At 43.6% G+C, this 13,048-nt stretch overlaps 1 protein-coding gene across 1 annotated transcript in view; it reads right to left on the bottom strand.

Annotated features, from left to right (window-relative positions):
* Nucleotides 1-13,048, bottom strand: part of KDSR (3-ketodihydrosphingosine reductase) — a 51,071-nt gene that overhangs the window by 12,400 nt on the left and 25,623 nt on the right. Inside the window, exons 7-8 of the mRNA XM_011974170.1 lie at nucleotides 7,412-7,495; nucleotides 1,799-1,882 (exon numbers count right to left, since the gene is read on the bottom strand). Coding sequence (XP_011829560.1) covers nucleotides 1,799-1,882; nucleotides 7,412-7,495 — 168 coding nt within the window. The remainder of the gene's footprint in view (nucleotides 1-1,798; nucleotides 1,883-7,411; nucleotides 7,496-13,048) is intronic.

The raw sequence follows: 13,048 nt of genomic DNA, 5'->3' as shown, positions 1-13,048 counted from the left end.
GTCAGGCTGGTCTTGAACTCCTGACCTCAGGTGATCCACCCGCCTTAGCCTCCCAAAGTGCTAGGATTACAGGCATGAGTCACCGCGCCCAGCCATTTTTGTTATTTTTAATGAATTAATAAATATTATAAACAGCTTCCATTTCAAATATGGCAAATACCAATAAATATAGCCATGTAAATAAATGAAAGTTCTCTGGGGTTGTTGACAATTTGTAAGAATATAAAGTGGTCAAGAGAAGAAAAGTTTGAAAACCACTAAACTAAATTAATACTGCCAAAATACTAAGAGCTATTTAGCATCATTAAAAACACTGAATGGGCCGGGCACGGGGCTCACGCCTGTAATCCCAGCACTTTGGCCAAGAGGCTGAGGCATGTGGATCACCTGAAATCAGGAGTTCGAGACCAGCCTGGCCAACATGGGGAAGCCCCATTTCTACTACAAATACAAAAAATTAGCCAGGTGTGGTTGTGGGACCCTGTAATCCCAGCTACTCAGAAGGCTGAGGCAGGAGAATCGCTTAAACCCAGGAGGCAGAGGTTGCAGCCAGCCAAGATCATGCCACTGCACTCCAGCCTAGGCAACAAGAGCGAAACTCCGTCTCAAAACAAACAAACAAACAAACAAAACAACAACAACAACAAATACCAAATGCATTTGCTTTGACCTGAGATAAGCAGGAAAAATAAAGTCCCACTTGTGCCATCTTCCTGGGCCTTTTAAGGCACTCAGGGCAAAGTTGTTCACACGCGTATATATTTCAGCAGAATTCACTATGTCTTATTCTGCTCAGTTCAGTCTAATGTGACAGCGCTTATGCTGCTTCAAGGCTGTCCACCATGTGCTGACACCTCTCATTCCAATGGTCCTAAAGATTTTCCAAATTCAGTGTGGGTCTGTGGTTTACAGACATCCCTCATAAATGTGTATTTTTCCGCATTAACAGAAATGTTGTCAAAAAGCGTGAGGCACATATGTTGTTGTTCTACAACACAGCACATCGTTTCTTAAAATACTATTTTTGATTCTGAATAAAAAAGCACATCAACAGGGAAGACAGGAGGACAGGCCCACGGGACTAGTGGCACTTTCTCGTTAGCTAACTTTTGGGAAAATGATACTGGGAAACAGGAATGGGAGAGAAGGCAGCCAGGTGTATACAGGGCATAGTATAAACTGTGGCCGGGCACGGTGGCTCACGCCTGTAATCCCAGCACTTTGGGAGGCTGAGGTGGGCAGATCACGAGGTCACGAGATCGAGACCACGGTGAAACCCCGTCTCTACTAAAATCACAAAAAATTAGCCGGGTGCGGTGGCGGGTGCCTGTAGTCCCAGCTACTTGGGAGGCTGAGGCAGGAGAATGGCGTGAACCCGGGTGGTGGAGCTTGCAGTGAGCCGAGATCGCGCCACTACACTCCAGCCTGGAGTGACAGAGTGAGACACCATCTCAAAAAAAAAAAAAAAAAAAAGGACACAGTATATATTGTTTACACTGCCTAGGAAAGTCTCATTTTCTTTTTAAAGAACTGGTGTTTCCAGGTTTCCAGACATCCTTCTAGTAAACCTGTTCCTAAGGTTAAGGTATGCAATCAGTTTTCAGGAGCCTACTCACTAATATGGACTCAATAAAGTGTCTAAAAGAAGAAAAGTCGAGTCCAATATTAGATATGATGAATCTAACAGACTAAAAAATTCTAATAATTGATGTTTTGAAGTTAAATCCTAGGACAAATATCTTTTCAGGAATATAGTACTGCAAATACAAATAGTACAGAAAACAAGGATTTTACTCACTATGGCATCTTTAACGATTTGTTTGGCCACCTGTTCGGGTTTGCACACAGATGTGGTCTCTGAAATAAGTCGAGTCTCCAAAGGCTAAAAGTGGGAAAAAAATGTACATAACAATATCATGATAACTCATTACATTCAAAATAAATTATTCTTACAGCCTCCTGATTTACAAATAATTCCAATTTTCTACCTTTGGGCAGATTCCTATTTTTAGAATAAGGCCCATCTGGATTCTAAATCAGTGTCTACCTAGTTACTATGTAAAATTCTACCCAGTAGCTGAAGCAAGACAAGGAGGCCTTTGCCATTCTCTGAGGACATATGAAATCTTGGCTCCAGTGAGGATCGTCAAAGCTATAGTTGAGAACACATCACCGGATACAAGTTCAGAAAGACCCTCTCTTTTGACACCTCAGTGCCGACCAGACACCTGAGTGACGGTGCTTCTGCAGAGGCTAGACCTGTGTCCAGAGCAAGCCTGCTCTCAAGGCCAGCAACTCTATTCTGACCATACTCCCAGGCCAGCAGAGGGCTGATCCCTGGGGATGAACCTGGCGCCCAAGGCAGACACAGTCGCAACCCAGCCCCTGTTCGACAACTGCAGATGCTTCTTAAAGGATCTGCAGAGAAGGCAAACGCACAGGACACTGAAAGAGAAGGAGCCACTTAGGAGACAACCCTGAGTGGTCCCTAGATGGGCTGCGTGCTAGTTACCAGGCTGGAGCTGCAGGCCCCAAATCTTGGACTTTTCTTCCTCAAAAGGTCCATCTCAACTCTCACCTAGCTCAAAAAGCCTTCCCTAAATACCTAACTGGCAGTAACCTTTCTTTCTTCTGTGAACATTTTTGCTTTAATACACATTATAGCTACTTGCGAATTTGCATTTTACCTCTTAAGTTTCTTGTGGGCAGGGCCTTTTTTATAAGAAATCATTTATCTTTGGCTTTTCTTTGTGATGCCTTGCATATATGTGGTCAAAAATTAGTTCAATTAGTTTCAATTAGAAGTGTCAAAATAGTTTCAATTAGAAGTGTCAAACGGAAGCCTTAAACTGCATGAGACTGTAAACTTTACCATATAAGCTTGAAGGAATTAAAGAAAATAAAAACCAGATTATATTTTCTTAAAACAGGAAGTAAAGTATTTCATAAATATCAAGTATTTCTTGTGAACCTGAATTAAGAGAAAAGTTGTTTTGAAGGTGCCACTATTCATTCTTCCAGACCCCCAGGCTGGCATAACCACACTAAATACACATAAGATTCTAAAGTACTATGGCGCCCCCTAAAGGGCCTACACATCAATGTAGAATTGTATTTACCCAAACAAGTCTGCCCAAAATTTTACTGAACGGGGAAAAAAAACCCAACTTAATCAACATCAGAATCAAAGCTTAACAGGGAAATCACCACCCTTTGTCAGCTTTGGCTTCAAACTAAAAGACTGCATACCAAATGTTGCAAAGCTTATTCTAAGACAGGACATTTGGCTTAAATTTACTTCTTTGAAATAGCAGTAATTTTTAAAAAGGCAGAGCCAAAGAGAAAAGAATAGGGGGAAAAAAAACCTTCTAAATCACAAACATCTTTTTACAAATATACAGTCTAGGGAGTTTAAGTGCCAATTTTTATGCTGCAGAGTTTCACATTTACAAAGTATTGGTATAAAAGAGAAGAAAAAAATATAAAACTAAAATCAACCACAGTTCAAGGTGGTAAGTTCTGATTAATTCCTTTCTTCCCACCTCACCTATTCATTTAAAGCAACTACTATGTGTCAAGGAAAAGGGAATATTCCATTGAAAACGTGTGAAGCTTATATTCAGCTCAGAACGACTGGCAGTCATTTTATATAAAAGATATGTCTGTTTTAAGTGCTCTGAGAAGTTTCTGATGTGATAAGTGCAATGGAGACTCAAATCATCAGACCCCAAATAATCTCTTCTAAAATGGCAGAAGATTAGCAGTTTACTAACCAGACTCTTAATTCTGGAACACCAGTCACCACTAAGAGTAGTTATAAGGCAGAAACAGAAAAATTAAGCAAAAGTTGGCACTTAGGTGGTGAGCTCCCCAGCCCTCTTGCCCTGCTTGGCTCCCACAACACAGACAGCAAGTCTTACTCTCCCAAAGGCAGGAGATGACATGATTCCTCACTAGGGAAATTGATCAAACCATGAGAAAAGTGAGCAGATGCTGGCATATGAAAGTCTTCTAATGAAGTGGCTGCATCCCCTCCTGATCATCCCATAGTAAACAGCTGAGAAGCTAGAGATTTACAATTGGCATTTTAGTGCCTCACTCTTAAATATGGACAATCAAGGATCACCAGACATTTGAGGAAGCCTTAAAAAACAACAACAGAGAAAAAGAAAGTAGGAGGAAAGAAATATTATGAGATGTAGAAGAAATTTTCAAACAAAACAACAGCAACAAAAAAACAAAGCTAAACATCCAGAGTGAACATCCTTAGACACAAGAGAAAATACGAAATCCATGAAATAAGACGCTATTTTTAAAAACTGTTTTAAATATTCAGAGAAAAGAGATCTAAAGTAATTTTTATGTAAGCCAGCAGAAATAAAAATTTCAACAAAAAGGTTTAAGGATAAAGCTAATTAAAAAACTAGAAAGGAGAACAAAAGGCCAGAGAGATTTTTTTTTAAATGAGAGAAAATAGAAGGAAATTAGAGGATCGGTCCAGAAAGTTCAAAAATCTGAATAATAAATGCTCCAGAAAGATGAACACTTGAAATACTTTGGGAAGAAAGAAGTGATAAAAGGAGTAATACAATAAAATGTCCCAGAACAAAAGTTGACAAAACAAAAGGGCTCCTTTTCGTGTCTAGCACATGAAGTGAGAAGATTCCATGCCAAAATCCATTAAGTAAGGATAAAAAGGGATACAAGGTTTCCAAAAATAAATGGAAAAACAGGTTCTATACAAAAGATTGAGAATCAAAATGGTATCGCATTCCACAGAAATTCTGGAAGCTAGAAATCAATAAATGCCCACAGAAATCTGAGGAAACATTATTTCCAAACTAGAAATCTGTACTTAATAAAACAATACATCAAGAATAAAAAAAAATGGCCAGACATGGTGGTCATGCCTGTAATCCCAGCACTTTGGGAGGCCAGGGTGGGCCAGGAGTTGGAAACGGGCCTGGCCAACATGGTGAAACCCCATGTCTACTAAAAAAAAAAAGACAAAAAATCAGCTGGGAATGGTGGCATGCACCTGTAACCCCAGCTACTCAGGAGGCTGAGGCACCGGAATCTCTTGAACCCAGGAGGCAGAGGTTGCAGCGAGCCAACATCGCACCATTGCACTCCAGCCTGGGTGACAGAGCAAGAGTCCATCTCAAAAAAAAAAAAAAGATTAAAATTAAAGCCATTTTCAGACATGTCGTTTCTAAAACAGTATTACCTCTGATGTGCCCTTTCTCAGAAAATTGGTGGAAAATATTATAGCTCTGCCAAAATGAGCAGATAAACCAAAAAAGTTAGAGTCATGGGCTCCATCAAAGGGAGAGGAGAAGGGAACGTGCAGTGTGAGGTGAAGACAAGTCCTTAGACCACCGCTGGGTGGCAGATCTAGAACAGACCAGGAATGGGGACGACCCCAGGAGAAATGTCTGAGGAAGAAAGAATGAAACAGAATGTCCAATGTGCTCACATGGATCAAAAGGAGAATCTCAGTTCTGTCTGAATCTGGGACTGAATTAGTTACAGATAATGACAAAGCTAAGTAAAATGAAAAGGCAAGAAAGGAAATGTCACTATAGAATGGTCCAAGTGTGCATAATATTTGCAGTCATAGTAATATAAGCACTAAACCTGATTTAACTAAAGAGATGGGAGGAGTACACAGGGAATGGGGAACAGATATGAATCTTAATGTTTTTGTTTTGAAACAGGGTCTTACTCTGTTGCCCAGGCTGGAGTGCAGTGGCGCAATCTTGGCTCACTGTAGCCTCGACGTCCTGGGCTCAAACTATCTGATATGGTTTGGATCTGTGTCCCCACGCAAATCTCACGTCCAACTGCAATCCCTGATGTCGGAGGAGGGACCTGGTGGGAGGTCGCTGGATCATGGAGGTGGATTTCCCTCTTGCTGTTCTCATGATACTGAGTGAGCTCTCATGAGATCTGGTTGTTTAAAAGTGTGTGGCACCTCCTGTCTCTCGCCTCCTCCTGCTCCGACCACGTAAGACGTGCCTGCTTTCCCTTTACCTTTGGCCAAGATTGTAAGTTTCCTGAGGCCTCCCCAGAAGCAGCAGCCTGTACAGCCTGTGGAACTGTGAGCAAACTAAACCTCTTCTATGTGTAAATTACCCAGTCTCAGGTATTTATTTACAGTAATGCAAGAACAGACTAATACACTATCCTTCCACCTTAGCCTCCCGAGTAGGTGGAACTATTCTAATTTTGCTTATTTTTTTATAGGGATAGGGTCTCGCTATGTTGCCCAGGCTGGTCTTGAACTCCTGGGCTCAATCAATCCTCCTGCCATGGCCTCCCAAAGTACTGGGATTACTGGTGTGAGCCACCATGGCTGGCCTTACATTTTTACTTTGTTATTTTTAATTTTAATTTTTTTTTTTAGATATTGGTTCTCTCTCTGTCACCCAGGTCAAAATGCAGTAGTAAAATCCTGGCTCACTGCAGCCTCAACCTCCCTGGCTCAAATGATCCTCCCACTTCAGCCTCCTGAGTAGCTGGGACTACAAGCATGTGCCCCCATGCCTAGCTAATTTTTTAATTTTTTGTAGAGCCAGGGTTTCGTTATGTTGCCCAGGCTGGTCTTGAACTCCTGGTCTCAAGTGATCTTCTTGCCTTGGCCTCCCAAAGTGCTGGGATTACAGGCGTGAGCCACACTGTGCCTGGCCTGGTCTTAAATTTTATCTTCCACGGTAGAAAGTCAATAATTTCTAAATCTTAAAAAAAAAAAAAAAACAGGCAGTATAAACATGTTAGTTAAAATAAATGGCTACCTCTAGGGACTAGGAATTGGGAATGGGAGAGATGAGGCAAAGGATTGATATTGGACTCTAAAACTGTGTGACATAGTTCTTTGAGGAAAATGTGCTAGAAATGGCTGGGTGCAATGGCTATCATCTCAGCACCTTGGAGGCTGAGGAGAGAGAATCACTTGATTCTCTCAGGAGTTTGAGACCAGCCTGAGCGACACAGTGAGACCCCATCTCTACAAAAAAATTAAACATTAGCCAGGTTTGGTGGCACACGCTTGTAGGCCCAGCTACTCAGGTGGCTGAGGCAGGAGGATTACTTGAGCCTGAGAGTTTGAGGATACAGTTAGCCATGACTGTACCACTGCACTCCAGCCTGGACGGCAGAGTGAGGCCCTGTTGCTATAGAGAAAAAATCTGGTGGAAATTTAAATTAAACTTTAAGAAAAGGAAGTGAGGGAAAAGAGGAAGGAAAGAAGGAATATATGCCTGGAGAATCTCAAGGTCATCAGAAACCAGCTAGGCACTCTACCCAATAAACACTGTTGACTGGTGAAAACGAGTATGAGCTGAAGAGCAGAAAGAAAATCAGGAAAGCAGTAAACATCAGAGGTTCAAACTGGGACATGTAGGATACTGACCTTTGTTCTGTTTTCTTCAGCAAAGCCAGGTGTATCTGTGTCTGGTGGGTAAGCAACTGTGATGTAGACATTATATGGCTTCACCTGCATTTCAAAACAACACATGTACCTTCAGTAACCAAGACACACCGAGGTCCTACACTGCCAACCTGCACTGGCTGCCCTGATTCCCAAAAAGCGGGGAGAACAATGGGGTGATTCCAACTGCATTGAGAAATCCCTCTCCATGAAGATGATTCCAGAATGAAGGCAAAGAGCTCACCCTAACCTAGACCCGAGAAAACAGCTGGCCCTAAAGTATGGCAAGTCACCTCCTTTGCAGTGTCTTCCGCTCCTGCTGCCCAGGCAGAGGCCCTGAGAGACGTCCAATGAGGAGGGCGGTGTTTTAAAAACAGTCCAGTTCTCACACGCACTGCACAACATCCAAGCCCTTTATCAAGGCAATGGGACCGGTCCGCCCCTCCTATCTTCACCAGATTGCACATCTGTTTTCCATTCAGACTGCTTCTGACACTCTTGTGTTAATTTCATCCACAAAATACACTGGGGTCATTAAAATCTGCTGCCCTATCCCCTTCTTGTGCCCCACCCCAAACCCAGTCCAGAACTGTCCCTGAGAAGTCTGCTTATTCCAGAGCTCCCTGTACAATTGGCCTCTGCCCATTAGGAGGTCAAGGGTCACCTCCTCCACTGAACCAACAAGAAGAACCACTGGGTAGAACCTACAAGACAGACCAGCCAAGTACCTCCCCTGTGGACAACCTCAACCTGCATTCACATAGGGAAAGCCCTCCGCCTTATCTGAAACTCTGTGTGGCTCCTCTCAATCTGACACTTGGAGTAGGTTGTTACACTTGTGTGCCTCACCACCTCGCCTGCACACTTTGCGCTTCACACCCCCACTCACACACACAACCCCAACAATTCCAGCAGATTCTTCTGCTGTTGGCCAGGACACACCCTCCCACAGATTGCTCAGCCACAGCCCTGCTGCACACACTTATCTCACCCTGCCAATTAGCAACTCTAAGAGCAATGGTTCATACCATGAAAATCTCTTTGCCATGATTTTTATTTGGTATTGGCTCACTTTTTCATCCCTAGGAACACACCTAAGGGATCTGGAAGCAGAGGGGCAGCTGACAGATCAGCCACTGCACATCTTCAGGAGGGTACCCTAGGCTGAAAATCAACACCACACTGCCTAATGTGACGGCCTTTAAGAGTAGCCCAGGGGCCGGGCACGGTGGCTCATGCCTATAATCCCAACATTTTGGGAGGCCAAGGCGGGCGGATCACCTGAGGTCAGGAGTTCGAGACCAGCCTGGCCAACATGGTGAAACCCTGTCTTTAGCAAAACTACAAAACTTAGTTGGGTTTGGTGGTGGGTGCCTGTAATCCCAGCTGCTTGGGAGGCTGAGGCAGAAGAATTGCTTGAGCCCGGGAGGCGCAGGTTGCAGTGAGTTGAGATCACACCACTGTACTCCAGCCTGGGTGACAAGAGGGAGACTCCATCTCAAAAAAAAAAAAAAGAGTAGCCCAGAGTCTCATCTCATGCAGCCCTTTTCTTCCCTAGTTCCTTCAGTGAAGCAGTTTTGAGGGCTTTAAGGGAAGCTGCAAGGGGAAGGAGAAGCACGCACAGGCCTGCAAGCAGAAGATCCAGGCCAGCCATCCTGGAAAGTGCAGTCGTGAAAGTGAGATGTCTTTGTGGGTTCCATTCCAGCGCAATTAGGGCGTGGGACAGCCCATCCACTGGGCATCACCAGGGCATGCAGCTTCACAGCCCAGCCATGCTCATAAATAGCTCTGGACTGGGGCCAGGTAATGAAGCAGATGAGCCAGAAACTTGCTTCCACTTGTTTTTGAGATAGTGACTTAGGAAAACCTCGTCTTCCCCAGCCTTGCCCTCCACTGTGCACAGACCAGAGAAAAACACCACAAAAATTCCAGCGAGTTGTCATTAGGCAGCCCACATCAAGACTGACACTGACTGGCCAGAAACTCACGATTGCGCTGCCCCTCTGCCTTCTCTCTCATGGTAAAGGAGGATGCTGGCTCCAAAGCTAATGGAAGACAGGATTACAGAGCAGTGCTTCTCAAAATCAAGGTTATGGCTGCATTGCCAAAGGTTAAAACAGCTTTTCAGAGCAGCTTCTTCATGAGGTAGGAAGACAGATTGCTGGGCTTGGGAGAAACCAGTCCAATCGCTTCTAGATTGGTATTGTCGCTACGCCATCCAACCAAATGACTCTCCCAGTCTCTGGCTGGATACCTCCAGTGGCTAGTCACCTCACCATTTGCATATTCTTTTATTTATTCATGCAACAACGAGCACGTATTGAATTACTTCTACATGCCAGTATTGTTCTAAGAACACAGCATAAGGTTAAGATTCTAGTTTCCTGAAACTCTTGGTCAAATAATTTGCTAAAATCTGAATATACTAAACCACATCTACACCTTCTTTTAATCAACTGAGCTCATAACCCTGTCATAAACAAAAATGAGGGCAGTCTGGCTTTACTTGTTCTTATAAGACAATGCTAGCTCCCTGAGATCACCACTCTCTCTAAGAACAGAGGAGCCAGGTCCTCACTGAGTCCCCTGCTGCCTGGTCACTGCTTCTCCTCATCCCTGTTGCCTGACCATTCTCTGTGTCCCTCACTCTGCCCCACGCCCATCCTATTACTTCCTCCCTTCTCTCTGGCCTCAACCTCAAACAGAAAGACAACTGACCACTTGTTCAAAGACCGATTTGTGGGCCGGGTGCAGTGGCTCACACCTGTAATCCCAGCACTTTGGGAGGCCAAGGCGGGCAGATCACCTGAGTGTAAGATCAGCCTGGCCAATATGGTGAAACCCCATCTCTACCAAAAATACAAAAATTAGCCAGGCGTGGTGGTGGGCACCTGGAATCCCACCTACTTAGGAGGCTGAGCCAGGAGAATCGCTTGAACCAGGGAGGCAGAGGTTGCAGTGAACCAAGATCACGCCACTGCACTCCAGCCTGGGTGACAGATTGAGACTCTGTCTCAAAAAAAACCAAACAAACACAGATTTGTTATTAAAATAATCCACACAGGATGTGCTGTTCCCCATTCCATCAAAACAAAGACGGTGGGGGCTGGAAAGATTACGGCTGTGTACACGAAACTCCGGAATTTAAGCTTTAACTTACTTTCAGACCACAGAGGGAAGAGATGGGAGGAGAGGGGCATGATCAGGGTAAGAAAAGCAGAAAAGGGAGCATCAATTTTTTTTTTGTTTTTGGCTTGGTCTCTGCTACCGCATCTTTAGCTATAACACACCTCAGAAGTCTGTTTTCCAAAAGATGAACTTTTAAAATCTTTACATTTCTTCCTAAAAGACTGAGTAAAAAAAGACCAAAAAGTGCCAACGATGCATTCTTTCAAAATTACTCATGGTACCCATAACAATGCCAGGGTCCTACCTTAGTTTGGGGGCAAAGGGAGGTGGACAGAGAGACTTCAAAGTTAATTAAACCCAAAGAATTGTTACAAATATTTAGAGGCCAGACGCAGTGGCTCACACCGCCTATAATCGAAGAACTTTGGGAGGCCAAGGTAGGTGGATCACCTGAGTCCAAGAGTTCAAGACCAGCCCGGGCCACATAGCGAGAACCCATGTCTACAAAAAAATTAAATAAAATAAGTAAAAAAATAAACGAACAACAAAAAAAAAACCAGCAAGGCATGGTAGGACACACTTGTAGTCCCAGCTACTTGGGAGGCTGAGGTGGGAGGACTGCTTGGGCCCAGGAGGTGGAGGCTACAGTGAGCCAAGATCAAACCACTGCATTCCATTCTGGGCAACAAAGCAAGACTATCTCCAGAAAATAAAAATTAAAAAAAAAAAAAGTATTTAGAGTTTGAGCAATTACATAAGATTTCATTGACAAAAAACACACCTACCTTGACCAAATTATCCAGGTTTCAAAAAAATGCAACTATAATTACTGTAGGGTCACAGTAATTGGTTTGATGCAAGTTCTACTACGAACAAACTAGATTTTGATGACTGCATTTCTTTTCCCCAGAATCTATTTTTTTATGGGATAAGTTCATTTTATTTTCTTTTTTTAAGTGAGGGCATTTTTAATAGAGTCCAAATAAGGACAGAAGTCATGCAGACTTGAGTGTGCAGACCGGCTACTTGCAGTATGCAAATCACACTTGTCATAGAGATTGGGGGGCTCCGTCTGTACCAGCAAACCACTGTCTTTTTCCTCTTTTTTAGCATCTCTGTTCTACTTGAAGTGAAACCAGGCCACCCCGATTGTACACTTTGCTCTAAATCAGTGAATGCTGACACAGCTCTGCAAAAAGTCCTAATGGGCAGATTCTTCATCCCGCAAACACCCCTTCACCTACACAGATCCTAAGACCAAAGTAAAGGGCCGAGGCAACCAGCCAGGTGAACCAACTAGCTGGACGCATCATCTGCTGCAAAAGGGCAGCAGACCTGGAGTCAAGGCTTGGATCGTGTTATGATTTCTGTCACTAAGTATGAGACTTTGAGCAACACATTGAATGTATTGAAAATGGGGTTTTCCTCTCATTAGGTGGCATTACAACATCTCCCTCACATATTTTACAAAACTGTGATAAAAATAAAATGGTGGCTGGGTGTGCTGGCTCACACCTGTAATCCCAGCACTTTGGGAGGCTAAAGCCAGAAGATTGTTTGAGCTTAGGCGTTTGAGACCAGCTTTGGCAACACAGTGAGACCCCTTCTCTACAAAAAATTTTAAAAATTAGCCAGGGCGAGCTGTTGTGCCCCTGTAGTCCCAGCTACTTGGGAGGCTGAGACAGGAGGATCACTTGAGCCAAGGAGCTCAGGGTTACAGTGAGCTATGATTGGGCCACTGCACTCCAGCCTGGGTGACAGAGTGAGACGCTGTCTCTAAAAAAATAAAATAAAATAAAAATAAATAAAACAGGTATTCACAAAAGGACTTTTCAAATTTGAAAACTTCAAAAGAAATACCAGTATTCTTTTTTGAAATTTCACAGCCATCAGTCCTATTGGCTAAGCATATTATAACTATCTATTATTAAGAGTATTAGGCCAATTGATAACAACAAAATCTGTGGCTGGTTCCTTTGGTATGAGAATGGCATGGTCTATCAGTCCCTACGTGGCACATAGGGGCTGTCGCTGTCCCAGCAACTCATCTGTACTGCAACACTCGTCCCATACCTAACCAATGTGGTGCTCTATCACGCACCATCAAGGTCTCTTATGGGGGTCTTCTAAATAGGGGTCAGCAAACTATGGCCCATGAGCCAGATCTGGCCCTCTGCCTGTTTTTCATAAGTAAAGTTTTATTGGAACACAGTGACAACTGTTCATTTACACATCGTCTACTACCTGCTTTCCTGCTATCACAGCTGACTTCAGTAGCTGTATTAGGCACCATTTAGCCTTTAAAACCTAACATATGTACTGTCTGTTCTTTGGTGAAAGTTTTGTCAACCCCTGATCTAAATCATCAACCAGGATTCCCAAAAGCACACTCTTTTTTTTTTTTTTTGAGACGGAGTCTTGCTCTGTCGTGGCCCAGGCTGGAGCGCAGTGGCCGGATCTCAGCTCACTGCAAGCTCCGCCTCCCGGGTT

This window comes from Mandrillus leucophaeus, unplaced genomic scaffold (assembly GCF_000951045.1).
Source record: "Mandrillus leucophaeus isolate KB7577 unplaced genomic scaffold, Mleu.le_1.0 Scaffold142, whole genome shotgun sequence".
NCBI classification, from domain to species: domain Eukaryota; kingdom Metazoa; phylum Chordata; class Mammalia; order Primates; family Cercopithecidae; genus Mandrillus; species Mandrillus leucophaeus.
The sequence above is the reverse complement of the archived record's forward strand: the minus strand, read 5'-3'. Positions and strand labels throughout refer to the sequence as shown.